The sequence below is a fragment of the Elgaria multicarinata genome, chromosome 18, assembly GCF_023053635.1.
Source record: "Elgaria multicarinata webbii isolate HBS135686 ecotype San Diego chromosome 18, rElgMul1.1.pri, whole genome shotgun sequence".
Classification (NCBI taxonomy): domain Eukaryota; kingdom Metazoa; phylum Chordata; class Lepidosauria; order Squamata; family Anguidae; genus Elgaria; species Elgaria multicarinata.
This window is the reverse complement of record NC_086188.1, coordinates 24,055,146-24,066,858: the sequence shown is the minus strand read 5'-3', so window position 1 is coordinate 24,066,858 and position 11,713 is coordinate 24,055,146. Positions and strand designations below refer to the sequence as shown.

The following is an 11,713-nucleotide window of genomic DNA, read 5'->3' as shown; positions in this document are numbered from 1 at the left end:
CCTGGCCATGTTGGCCTTCCAGCTGGGCTACTCCGGACTGGGGCGGGGCCGCTTTCGCGGGCTCCTTTTTTGGGGACGCTGGGAAGGTGCGCACCGACAGAAGCCCTCGTGCGCTGCTGCAGTGGTCAAGTGCAGAAGAAGAAGAAGAAAAATAACCCCGCACGTTTTTACGAACAACACGGGGGGGTGGGGGCGGTAGGTGTTTAAAAGCGCCCCCTTTCGGCAGTTTGGGGAATAAACGCGGGGCGAGCGAAGCCCGGCCCCCAGGAATGTGTGGGCGGGGCCGGAGGAGGAGGAGGGGAAGGGAGGGGGCGGCGCCGCCGTGGCCGCTTCGTCCTTCCCCGGCATGGCGGCGCTCTCGGCTTGGCGCGGCGGCTCCGCCGGCGGAGGTGAGGACGGGGGGGGGGGGGATCATGGCGGGTGAGTCGCCCCCCCCTCTGGCGCGCCTTCTTGGTACGCGCCGGGAGTTGGTGGAGGAGCTGGCGCGTACCAAGAGAGGAAGGGGGGGGGGGACGGAGAGCGGAGGGGCGGGGGTGGTAGTATATGCGGGGGGGGGGGGCGCGCTTGGCTTGGGTCCCGTCCGGGGCGCCCTTCCCCTGGCATCCCTGCCTCAGCAGCCGCGTCGACCTGGGTGCCCGGCGCTGCACAGCCAGGCCAGGCCAGGCCTGGGCGCCGCAGGAGCCAGCCGGGCGGGGCAGAGAACCTGCCCGTGGCCAGGAGGGAGGCCAACAAGCAGCAGCCCCCGCGGACAGAGCCCCCCCGCCCCCCTGGCTGAGGAGGGGGCGTCACTCCCCGGGGCGCCAGGCTGGGTGGGCTCCAGGGGAGGGAGCAAGACAGGGCAGCAGCTGAAACAGAAAGAGGGCCCCTGCGCTGGTGCAGAGTGCCTCACCGCTGAGCAGGAATTATGGGGGTCTCCCCAACTCTGCCTCCAGGATCAGAGAACATGGGCGGGAGGCTGCTGTTGCACCCTGTCGGCCCCTGTGTGAACAGAGCGCTGGACTAGGTGGCCCCTTGGCCTGACCCAGCACAGACCTCCTTATGTTCACACGCATCAGGGACCAGAAGGAAGGACATCCCAGCTGCAGGCAGGCAGGCATCCACATAGCCAAGCCCCAACTGCAGATCTTTGGGGCTACAAGAGCAGGCAATGCCAGGAAACACCCCCCCACACACACACACCCCTGACTGGCCATGCAGAGCCTTCAAGGGTTGCGGTATTTTTAAGGGCCCCCAGTGAAATGGCGCCCAGTGCTAGGGGTGCACCTCACCTGTGTGCCATAGCAAAGGGATCTTGGGGTGCAGTTCTTGGATTCTGGAGCATGGCTGTCTTAGGGCCGTTCTGGGATGTGTTTGCTCCTGATCAGAAGCAGGCTTTGAATTTGGAGCAAAAGCACATCCATGAAGGGGACGTCGTTACCACGAAAATGATCACAAGGCAGGAAAGAAGGTGCCGCTTGGCAGGAAAGGACCCAGGAGGCCCGAATGTCTGTCTGTCTGTCTGTGACAAGCAAGCGCAGCCGGCTGTGGGGTTGGAGAGACAGGTCAGGAAAGCACAGCCAAGGCCTCGCGGTGCCCTTGGCCCACGCAAGAGGAGGGGCCCACGACTCCCTTCACCTTTCTGCTCACTTGGACAGCAGCCTCTGAGTGCGTGTTCAGTTATGCTCCCTCTCAGATTGGAACTCCTCTCCCAGCAATCATCTTCTGGTTTACTAGCCAGGTCTCTTTACAGGCAACTAAACTTTGGCCTCATCTGTAAAGTTGAGCAATACTACTGTTTCCAGGGGGTGCTGAAAAACAAGGCCCAGAGACTGGGTGTGAAGGACTAACACAGCAGCTTCGGAAAGTGAGCGTGGTTTTGGTAGTATTGTAGCAGCAGCAGCTGGCTGTTCATCTCCCTCTGCCCGCTCAGGACTTTGACCCTCCCCACCCCAGACCCGGAAGGAATGCTGCCTAGGTTAATTGGCCTATTCTTCCACTCATTCACAAGCTGGTGCCTCAAAAGCCCTTGCCAGGCCTTGTCAAACATGGATGGAGGCCTTTTGGCCCAGTTTAGCAGCCCAGCACAGATCCCCTGGGTCAGAGCGGAGGGTCTTTTATGCCCATCTCCTTATGCTTTTTCATTTGCAGCTTGGATGTTTCAATGTATGCGACAGCTTCACACTGTTTATCAAGCGGTAGAATTGCCGGAGACTCACCAGATGCTTCGCCAGACATGCCGGGACTTTGCCGAAAAGGAGCTGGCCCCCATTGCTGGTCAGCTGGATAAGGAGCACCGCTTTCCTGCAGAGCAGGTACATGTGACTCCTCCCTAGGTGACCCCCGGGCCCCGTTCCGCATCCTGGCTGGCCGTGAAAGGCCTCTTGCAATCCAGCAAGCTTGCCAAGCTGAGGAGCGTCCGTATGGAGGCTGAGGCTGGTGCCCTGATCCCTTTGAACTTTAGGACGTTTGACTAGCTCTGGATTTATTTATTTATTTTATTTATTAAATTTATATACTGCCCCATAGCCGAAGCTCTCTGGGTGGTTTAAAAAAGTTAAAAACTGAACATTAAAAAGTATACAAAATTTAAAAACATTAAAAATATAAAAACAACAGTATAAAACCCTATCCATTTAAACAACAAAAGTTCTGGAGATCTCAGTGCTGCCTCAATCAAGCACAATCTCTTCATTATTTCATTCATATCCAGTTTCTTAAAGTGTTGGACCGGGACTGAGGAGACTGGAGTTCGAATTCCCACTCAGCCATGGATTTCACTGGGTGATTTTGGGCCAGTCACTAATTTTCAGCCTAACTTACTTCACTGGGTTGTTGTGGGTAAAAAATGGAAAGGTGGAGGATCGTGTTCGCTGCCTTGGGCTCTCCGGAGGAAAGGGCAGGATATAAACTTAACAAATACATTAATTCTGTTTTCACTTAATAAAACAGAAATTCTGCACCCAGAAAAACTGAATGCCACATCTTGATTAAACCCAGGGGAATATGAACCATTTCCCTTGTTTTGCATATCTTTGCAATTTTGACTCTGGCAATGGGTAAGGGCAGGAAGGACGCTGACGCCCATTCCTCTTGGGGGCAGGGAGTCGGAAGGGTCCTGTAAGGCCATCCAGCCCAACCCCCCCCCCCCCCCGCTCAATCTTCTGCAATCCCCCCAATTTCTAAAATGTTACCTTTTCCATGCACTTCAAGCATGCTTTTGCAGCCATAAGGGCTAGGAATTTGATTTTTATTTTGAAAATCACAAGCTGAATTCTGTGCTGTTATAGGGGAATTCAAACATGCTGACTTTCAGTACACAGGCAGTTCATGCCTTGTGCTTTGATTGGCTAAACAACCCCTTTTATTCTGGAAAAGGCAGCAGTGTCTTAGAGCTGCCAGGATCAAGAAGAGATGATTTCACAGGGACAGAACCTGGATTTTTAGCTAGTTCCCTCCCTTGCATCCCTTTCCCAAGTCTCCTTGCCTCTCGCCGTGTTTGTTACTTTCTTTGGCATAGTCAGGATTGAGGAGAGAAGTCCCATATCAAAGCTCTGCATTTTAAATGGTGGTTCGGGCGGGGGGGGGGGGGAATAATGCCTAAGCCTCTGTTTGGACTCCCCAGCCTTGCTGCAAGTACCAGGAGAAAGTGCGACAGAACCATTCGGATTTGTCACCCTTTTGGCTGCATCCTGATAACTGAGCAATTAGTGGTGGCCAAGTGGCTGCTTGCGCTTTTGCCCCATTGTCAATTGAAACCAGAAGCCGGGAAACGGAGGGTGGCCTGTGCCCTCTCTGTTTCCCAGCTCTCCATGACCTACCAGAAAGGGAGGTCGCTTGTATTCTCCTTACCTTGGAACAAGATATTTATAACTGCTTCCCCTCTATTTCTTTTCCTTTCCTCCTCTAAAGAGAGCCAGTGTGGTGTAAGAGAGCCCGTGTAGTGGCTATGGTGTCAGACTGGGAGTCGGGAGATCCGGGTTCTAGTCCCCACTCAGCCATGGAAACCCACTGGGTGACTTTGGGCAAGTCACAAACTCTCAGCCCAGCCTACCTCACAGGGTGGTTATTGTGAGGATAACATGGAGAGGAGGAGGATTATGTATACTGCCTTGGGTTCCTTGGAAGAAAAAAGGTGGGATATAAATGTAATTAACAATAATAATTCAATTCATTTCCATCCCCGTGGCCCGCCATTTCCACCAGCGCTCAAGCGCTCCTTCGCATGCCGCCTCCCAACACCCTCTCTTGCCATTTCCACTCCTTATTTGGCAAACGTTAACTTCCTCCATCTTTCTCTGTCTTTATGATGGGACTATTAGAACTAGGATACCGGTCCATTTGCTAGGGGAATGGTATACTAAGCAAGCCATTTTTCTCTTTTGTAACATGCATGTGTGTGCTATTTTTACTTATTTATTGCATTTTTATACCTCCCAATAGCCAAAGCTCTCTGGGCGGTTTACAAAATATAAAGTTGGTACCCTTTGGTGTGAATCATGTGTTGAGCTATTCCCCGCCATTTTAGAAGGAGCTTTCCCCCACTTCGTTGAAGCACGGGGCCGGCACCTGCCATGCCAGGCACCACACCTCGGGAAGAGGGCCCTTCATTCCTACGCCCATCTTGAAAATGCACACAAGCTAATTCGCGTCTGCATGCCCACGAGGGCCCACTGTGACCATGCCGGCTCCCACATTCTCCCACATTGCTTCATTTGTTTTGTTTTGTATTGCACTCGTTTTGTACTTGTTAGGCTTATTTGTAAGCTATCCTGAGCACACATCCTTTGGGAAGGTGGCTAATACATTTTAAAATAAATAAGAAAACGCATATCTTGCAGTATGCTTTCTCCTGCAATATGTGCGGTGCCTTAAAGTAATTACTGGCTCATTTCAGACAACACATTTCTCTACACAGTGGGAAAACTCCACTCAATGGTTGAGTTTTGAGGGGCAAATCCCCACACAACATGTTCTAACTCCACCGTTGTGTGACTGGGGGCTACCGTGGAGTTGAGTAAAATCCATTGCGATGTTTGATTGACAGGTCCTCCTGATGGTATCCCATCAGCCATTGCTGCAAAAAACCAATCCCGGCAGCACTCCTAGAGTGGCACTTGCTCTTTCCGCCGCTCTTGCCAGGGAACTCTAGCCAGTAGGAACTCACTGCAACAGAAAACTCCACAAAGCCCTCCACGCAACACAACGGTTGTGCAGGAACTGTCCTTTGCACAGCATGGATATTCAGCGTGGAGTGTTTTCCACACACACACAAATCTACCGTGGGTGGAGTTTTCCTATCAGATGACACATTTCTCAGCAGTGGTGTAAAAACTCCACTGCGGAGTTCTCCAACCACCATTGAGAGACGTGTTGTCTGAACTGAGCCACTATGGTTCTACAGTGGGAATAAACTACAGCTCTTGCTGGATGGCAACAGCAAATGTCACCCAAATTCTGCAGCTTTTATTTAGCTTTTAACGGGTGTTCTCACTGACACGGTCTCCTCTCCCGATCGGCCAGCTTTGTCATGCCGTCTTTCCCCTCTTTCCAGATCAAGAAAATGGGCAGCCTTGGGCTGCTAGCAATGGATGTACCTGAGAAGTACGGAGGAGCCGGCCTCGATTACCTGGCGTACTCCATTGGCGTGGAGGAGATCAGCCGCGGCTGCGCATCCACTGGCGTCATCATGAGTGTGACTAACGTAAGGCCGCCCGCGGTGGCCCACCTGGGCCAGGGGCCTTTCTGCCTCCACCTCGAGGGCTTCTCCTCTCCCCTTCTGATGGCCAGACGGCCGTCTGGTCATGTTGGCTTGCCATTAGGAGATTTACAGGGGGGCATTCTGTTTTTTAAGTCCCTCTATTTAGGACCAATTTTGAAGTTTGGGTCTGAAGAGCAGAAACACAAGTGGATCGCTCCCTTCACCAGTGGTGACAAAATAGGCTGCTTTGCCCTAAGTGAACCAGGTAACTTGGGGCATTGCGGGGGCTTTCCCTGGCCTGGAAGCTACCGGCTCAGAGGGGTCTGTGGCTTGCGGCTTTGGCCCCATGGGACGGGCATCTCTGCCCTACCCACCCTGGGCTGGATGGCTGATGTCAAAGAGGTGGAAGAACTGGAGAAGGAGCGGGGGAGGAATTGGAGCGCATTCCTGTCATAAGCAGCGCTGTGTGTATTCCATGCTTAACAGTGGCAGCGCTATGAGGCCGTGCGGATTGCGACCTGCATAAATCGTGCAAAGGAGCACGTTGGGTTTGTGTTTCGCGTAATGTTTCCCTGGTCGTGGAGAACGTAGGTTACATTTGGCCTTCAAAATTAACTCGGAAAATGAAGCTGCAAGGGTGAGGCAGGGTGTTGTGAGTATGTGGACGGGGTTCTGGCAGCCCCAGCGCCTCCACAGCGTTGGCACTGAGTGAACCCCCGGGAGCCACGTCCCAGGATCCCATGAAACGTGCAGCATTTCGCTCAGGCTCTGCCCGCGCGTGAGGCCGGCCTTTTGAGGCCACGGTCACCGGAGGCGTCCAAAGGAGAATACCGTACGGTGGGGGCTCGCAGCCCCAGACCCGCTCCCGAGTGTGGAGCAGCAGTGTCTCCTGCCTCCAGGTCAGGTGTGTTTCTGTTTCCGTCTTGCCAAGGAAACGGCAGCGATGCAGGAGCTGCGTCGACAGTTGCCCGGCTCGTCGGTGACGAATGGGTCTTGAATGGCACCAAAGCCTGGATCACCAACGCCTGGGAGGCCGCTGCGACAGTGGTCTTTGCAACCACAGACAAGTCCCTGAAACACAAGGTGGGTGTGGTGCTTCACGCACCCCATGGAAGCATTTGCTGAGGTGGCTTTAAGAGGCACCCGGTGTCCAGGTCGCAAGAAGTCATCGTTCTGGTCAGCTCCCTGCCCCCGCCCAGTTCTGGGAGCCACATAGGAAGGACACTGACCAGCCGGAACATGGCTGGAGGAGTGTGAGCGGGCCAGTGAGGCTGGGTGCTGCCAGGAATGGTTGACCAAACTGGCTCCTTTTAAGGTAGAGAGGAGAAGGCTAAGAGGAGGCCTGTGAGCTGATGGAGTAGGCTTGCTCTCTGCTGCTTTTGAAGGCAGGGCTATAACCAGTGGGTGGAAGTTGCAGGGAAGCAGATGACGACTAAACGTTAGGAGAAGACGTCCGAACACTGAGCGCTGTTCCACAGTGGAGCAGTCTGCTTTCGGAGGTGGCCGACTCTCCTTTGCCGGAGGTATTTAAGGGGTGATTTGACAGAGGTCAAGCTGCCAGAGACACAGGTCCTTCACTGAGCAGCGGGTTGGACTGGGTGAGCTCCACGCTGCTTTCCAGCTCTGTGATTCTCTGCTACCTGAAATATACAACTCGTGGCCTGCCGGGGCTCCCTGCCCTTGAAGTCCCAGGCAGGCAACAGAAACCAGAGGCCTTTAGGGCCAGTGCCCTATAGGGCCACACGCCCTGCAGCTCTTTCTGTGTGGACCGTGAATGAAAGTTGTTCTTCTGCTGCAGGGCATCAGCGCCTTCCTGGTTCCCATGCCAACCCCTGGCCTGTCTCTGGGGAAGAAAGAAGACAAGCTGGGCATCAGAGCGTCGTCCACGGCCAACCTGATCTTTGAGGACTGCTGCATTCCCAAGGCCAACCTCCTGGGGGAGCAGGGAATGGGCTTCCGAATTGCCATGGTGAGTGGATGGGAGGCACGAGGAGTGGGTGTGGCCGGCCAGCTGGCACAGCCTGCGTGCGCTGGAAGGAGGCTGGCGCTGCCCTCAGCTCCTCGTCCTTTTCGCTGTAGCTCTGGCATTCTGCTTTAGAACGATGCAGGGACCTGTCTTAAAAGAGGAGGAGGAGGGGGAGGGCACCTTCCAATCCCACCCAGGTCTTCTCTCCCTTCCTAAGGTCATTCTCCCCCTCCACCCCACCCACCCCTGGCCAAATATTTTAACAAATCTTTGTGACATCAAACTGCTCTCAGTCGGAAAGTGAATGCAGTTTCCTCAACCTGGGAGACTCATCAGAACGCCAGAAGGGCCCCGAGGCTGGACCAGACCGAGGGTCCGTCTAGTCCAGCGCTCTGTTCACACAGGGGCCCAACAGAGCAGGACTCCAAAGTGAAGGGCTGGTTTACCCATTATTTTCCAGTGATGGACCACTTGTGCGTCATCTCCCATGTTTTCAGTAGGGGAGGGCAACTTTTTTTCTGGAAAAGGCACTTTATGAACTTGTCTGTCATTCTTTGAGAAGAGGAAATCCTTAATTAACAAGGATTCTAGAACCGAAATTACAGTTTGTGGCAGCCATGATAGCTTAAGCTGCTATAAAAGAATGGAAGTGCATCAGGTGGGTCTGTCCATCGTGGTTCCTGGGGAGGGGAGGCGTCGCACTGCCCCACCTGGTATTTCACTCCCAGCTGCCTGTGGGCTGCAAAGTGTGTCTGTTCCCCTGAATGTTCTGCAAGCGTCGTGGGACAAGGAGGTGGCTGTTGAGATGCTTGCTGGGTTTGGACGATCAATGGTGGGAAGACGGCAGCGTTCGTTAATCCACACACACACACACACACACACACACACACACACGTGCTGGTAGCACAACTGGGCTGACCCTGATCGCTTGGGCCCCATCATGGGTTGCTGTGGGGATTGCAAGGAGGGTGAAAAGTTACCCTGCCTGCACCATGCACCAGGTTCAGGCACACCTGGCCACCGGTGTCGCGGCACGTGGGTAACTGATCACGTGGCTGTGCTGTGCGGGGAGACTTGCCGTGGTGTTTCCTGCACTTGTGATAAAAATCCATCGATGGCTTTTCCTCCAGGTTTATTATGGTTTGTTTTTCCATCTTCCTTTCAGCAAACCCTGGACTCCGGCAGGATTGGAATTGCCTCCCAGGCCTTAGGAATCGCCCAGGCAGCCCTAGACTGTGCTGTGGATTACTCTGAGAAGAGGATGGCCTTTGGCTCGCCCATTACTAAGCTGCAAGCCATCCAGGTACTGGGGAAGGGGCTCTGATCAAGGGGAAGCACCTCAGACCCCTCCCTAGAAGTCTGGGGCGCCTCTCTGGGTATCGAGGGGCTCCAGCCGAGAGCCCTGCCCGCTCTGTTCTCTTTGGAGAGAGATGTGGCCGAAGGACAACGTGGTCCGTGAGCCTGCGGAACTGGCATCCATCGTGGGAGCTGTGTGACTTGAGTCAGGGCAGCCGGGAGCTGGTCAGTTCCGCCCGGCAGGCAACGGGCTCCCCACCCACGTTGCTTTTGGTACCAGCAGCAGAAACTCCAAAGGGCACCCTGCACCTCTACTTTGCCACAAAGTAACTTGGGGCACAGCCCACTGGGAAGTTCTCCTGCACAAGCCCCATTGAAATGAAAGGGAAACGCACAGGAGAATGGGGCTTAGTTCCAGTGGGGAGAAATGTGCAGGAGGGCCCCCCAGGGCCTGGCTCCCTGCTCCATGGGCCTGGCTGTCTGCCCCTCGACCGGCATCCAGCAGCTGCAAGGCAGGGCAGCTGCTGCTGCTGCTGCTGCTGCTGCCTCCGCCTCCCCTCGGCGGGGCCACCTCTCGCGGCGTTGCAGCATATCCCGGAGGTGAGGCTCGCTGGCCGCGTTCTCGTTCGTTTGATCCGTGTGTGTAGCCAGTCCACGGCAGGGGGTGACGCCGACGGGTCTCCTGTGTTTGCAGTTCAAGCTGGCTGACATGGCCCTGGCCTTGGAGAGCGCTCGCCTGCTGACGTGGAGAGCGGCACTGCTGAAGGACAATGGCAAGCCCTACACGAAGGTAATCCGGGCTGCCAGCATGTGCCGGCGCGCGTGTATCAAGCCCCGTTCTGTCCAGCTGAGGCGGGGGTCCGGGCGGGGGTGCTGCCGGCCCCCACCAGCGGCAGGCAGGGCAGGGAGGGCCTCCGCCTGCTCTGAGCACCTCCCTGCCGTGCCTCTCTTCACACAGGAAGCCGCAATGGCCAAGCTGTCTGCGTCCGAGGCAGCCACTTCCGTGGCCCATCAGGTAAGCTGCTCCTGGAAGAATTGGTGCCTCAGTGCCTGACCCGGCCTCAGAAGAGGGTTCCGCAAGAGACGCTCCGCTTCCTGTCGAGTCGGACGCCAGGCGCTGACGAGCCACGAGCCATCGGCCGCCTTGTCTTGCTCTCCTTCTGACTGGAAAAGGGCCCCGTGGCCTCTGCGTGTGGGCGAGGCTTGAACGGCTGTGGCAGACGCGCCCTGGAGTGCCTGCTAGCGGGCTGCTGGCCCTTCTGCCACCCAGCTTACGTGCCGCGCCCATCTTCATGGCCGCCTTACGGAGCAGCCTTTCCCAACCTGGGTGCCATTGGCCCCGCCAGCCGGCCGGGGGATCTTGGGTGCCGCTACCGGGTTGGGGAAGGCTGCAACAGCCTGGCAGGGACAGCTTCCTGGGGAGGGCCCCCAATCCCAAGGTGACGGCTGGACGCTCTTATTTCAGGCTCTCCAGATCCTGGGAGGGATGGGCTTCGTGACAGAGATGCCAGCTGAACGCCACTACCGCGACGCTCGGATCACGGAGATCTACGAAGGCACCAGTGAGATACAACGGCTGGTGATTGCAGGGCAGCTCTTGAAAGCCTATCGAGGATGACGAGCGGAGGAAGCGCTTGCGTCAGGGCTGCCACCCACCTCCTGTTTCGGGCCACGAGTTTGTCACCAGCCTGTGGCCAGGCGAGGGGGCCGGGCTTGGTTCCGGATATTGGTGGGAAGTAATGGGAGAGGGTGCCCTGTGGCAAGTACCAGCCTCCGTGCCGATCCCGTGCGGTGTCAGAAAAGGCCCACTGTGAGCCCATTTGGCGTGATGGTCAAGTCTGCTAGATGTGTCAGATTTACTGAAATGGGAGGTTTATCGGGGAGGGCAAAGTGGTCAGTGACCGCGCCCCTCGTGTTCTGCCCTCTGCCTTTCAGAGCAGCCAGGAAATGCAGAGGCCCAAGTGCCTTTCCCACACCTCCAATGGGTGCTAGGGCCACGGCCAGCAGTTTGATCCCCCCTTACTTCTGCACTACTGCTCCAAGTTGTACCTAATGGGATTAATGGGACTCCTTTGCACGAAATATGTGGAACTGCCCCCATTTTCACTGGCCGCAGCAGAAGCCAGATGGTTAGAGAGGAAGAGACCAAGAATGCAAGTGCTCTCAAGGGGGGCGGGGGGGGGGGGGGACCCTGCTGTCCAGGGTTAAACTACATAAGTGCATGTAGAGGGGGTGTGTGGTGAAATCACAGCCTGCCGAAGGGAAGTTGGAGTTGCATTAAAGATGGGCCCTCAGCAAACCTTCCCCAACCTGGTGTCCTCTAGAAGTGTTGGACTACAACTCCTATCGCCCTCAATGGAGAGCACCGGGTTGGAAGGGGGGGTGGCCCTAGGTTCTCGGTTCATTGGAGCACCCTGTTGGTGCACAGAGGTCCTTTCATTCCCCTCCCAGAGATCATAATGTGAAAGAAGATAAGAGTCCTCTGTATACACACGACTGGCAGGTATTAAATTTGAGCACCAACAGCTTGCTGTATCTTTTTCCAAGTTACAAAAGGAAGAGGCCAGGGCAAGCAAGGCCACGAGGTCCCTTTGCGGAGACACCAACTGGGACCTGATGCAGAAGAGATCCCCTTCGAACCAAAGGGCTCTGAGCCCAGGAATTTAGTTTGAGTGCCGGAACTGAATGGAGCTCCACATAGAAAGCCACTCCTGGTTACACCCCAGGCGTCCTTCATTCTGGCAGCATGTTACAGGAGAAGTCGTTTGGGAGCT

General features: G+C 55.6%; 1 protein-coding gene across 1 annotated transcript; it reads left to right on the top strand.

Annotated features, from left to right (window-relative positions):
• Positions 1-316: 316 nt before the first annotated feature.
• ACADS (acyl-CoA dehydrogenase short chain) lies at positions 317-11,464 on the top strand. Its single transcript, XM_063143935.1, has 10 exons — positions 317-389; positions 2,128-2,291; positions 5,531-5,680; positions 5,831-5,942; positions 6,609-6,760; positions 7,476-7,646; positions 8,809-8,946; positions 9,634-9,729; positions 9,898-9,954; positions 10,405-11,464. The coding sequence occupies exons 1-10, from the start codon at positions 347-349 to the stop codon at positions 10,555-10,557; spliced, it is 1,236 nt and encodes a 411-aa protein (XP_063000005.1). The 5' UTR covers positions 317-346; the 3' UTR covers positions 10,558-11,464.
• Positions 11,465-11,713: the final 249 nt, after the last annotated feature.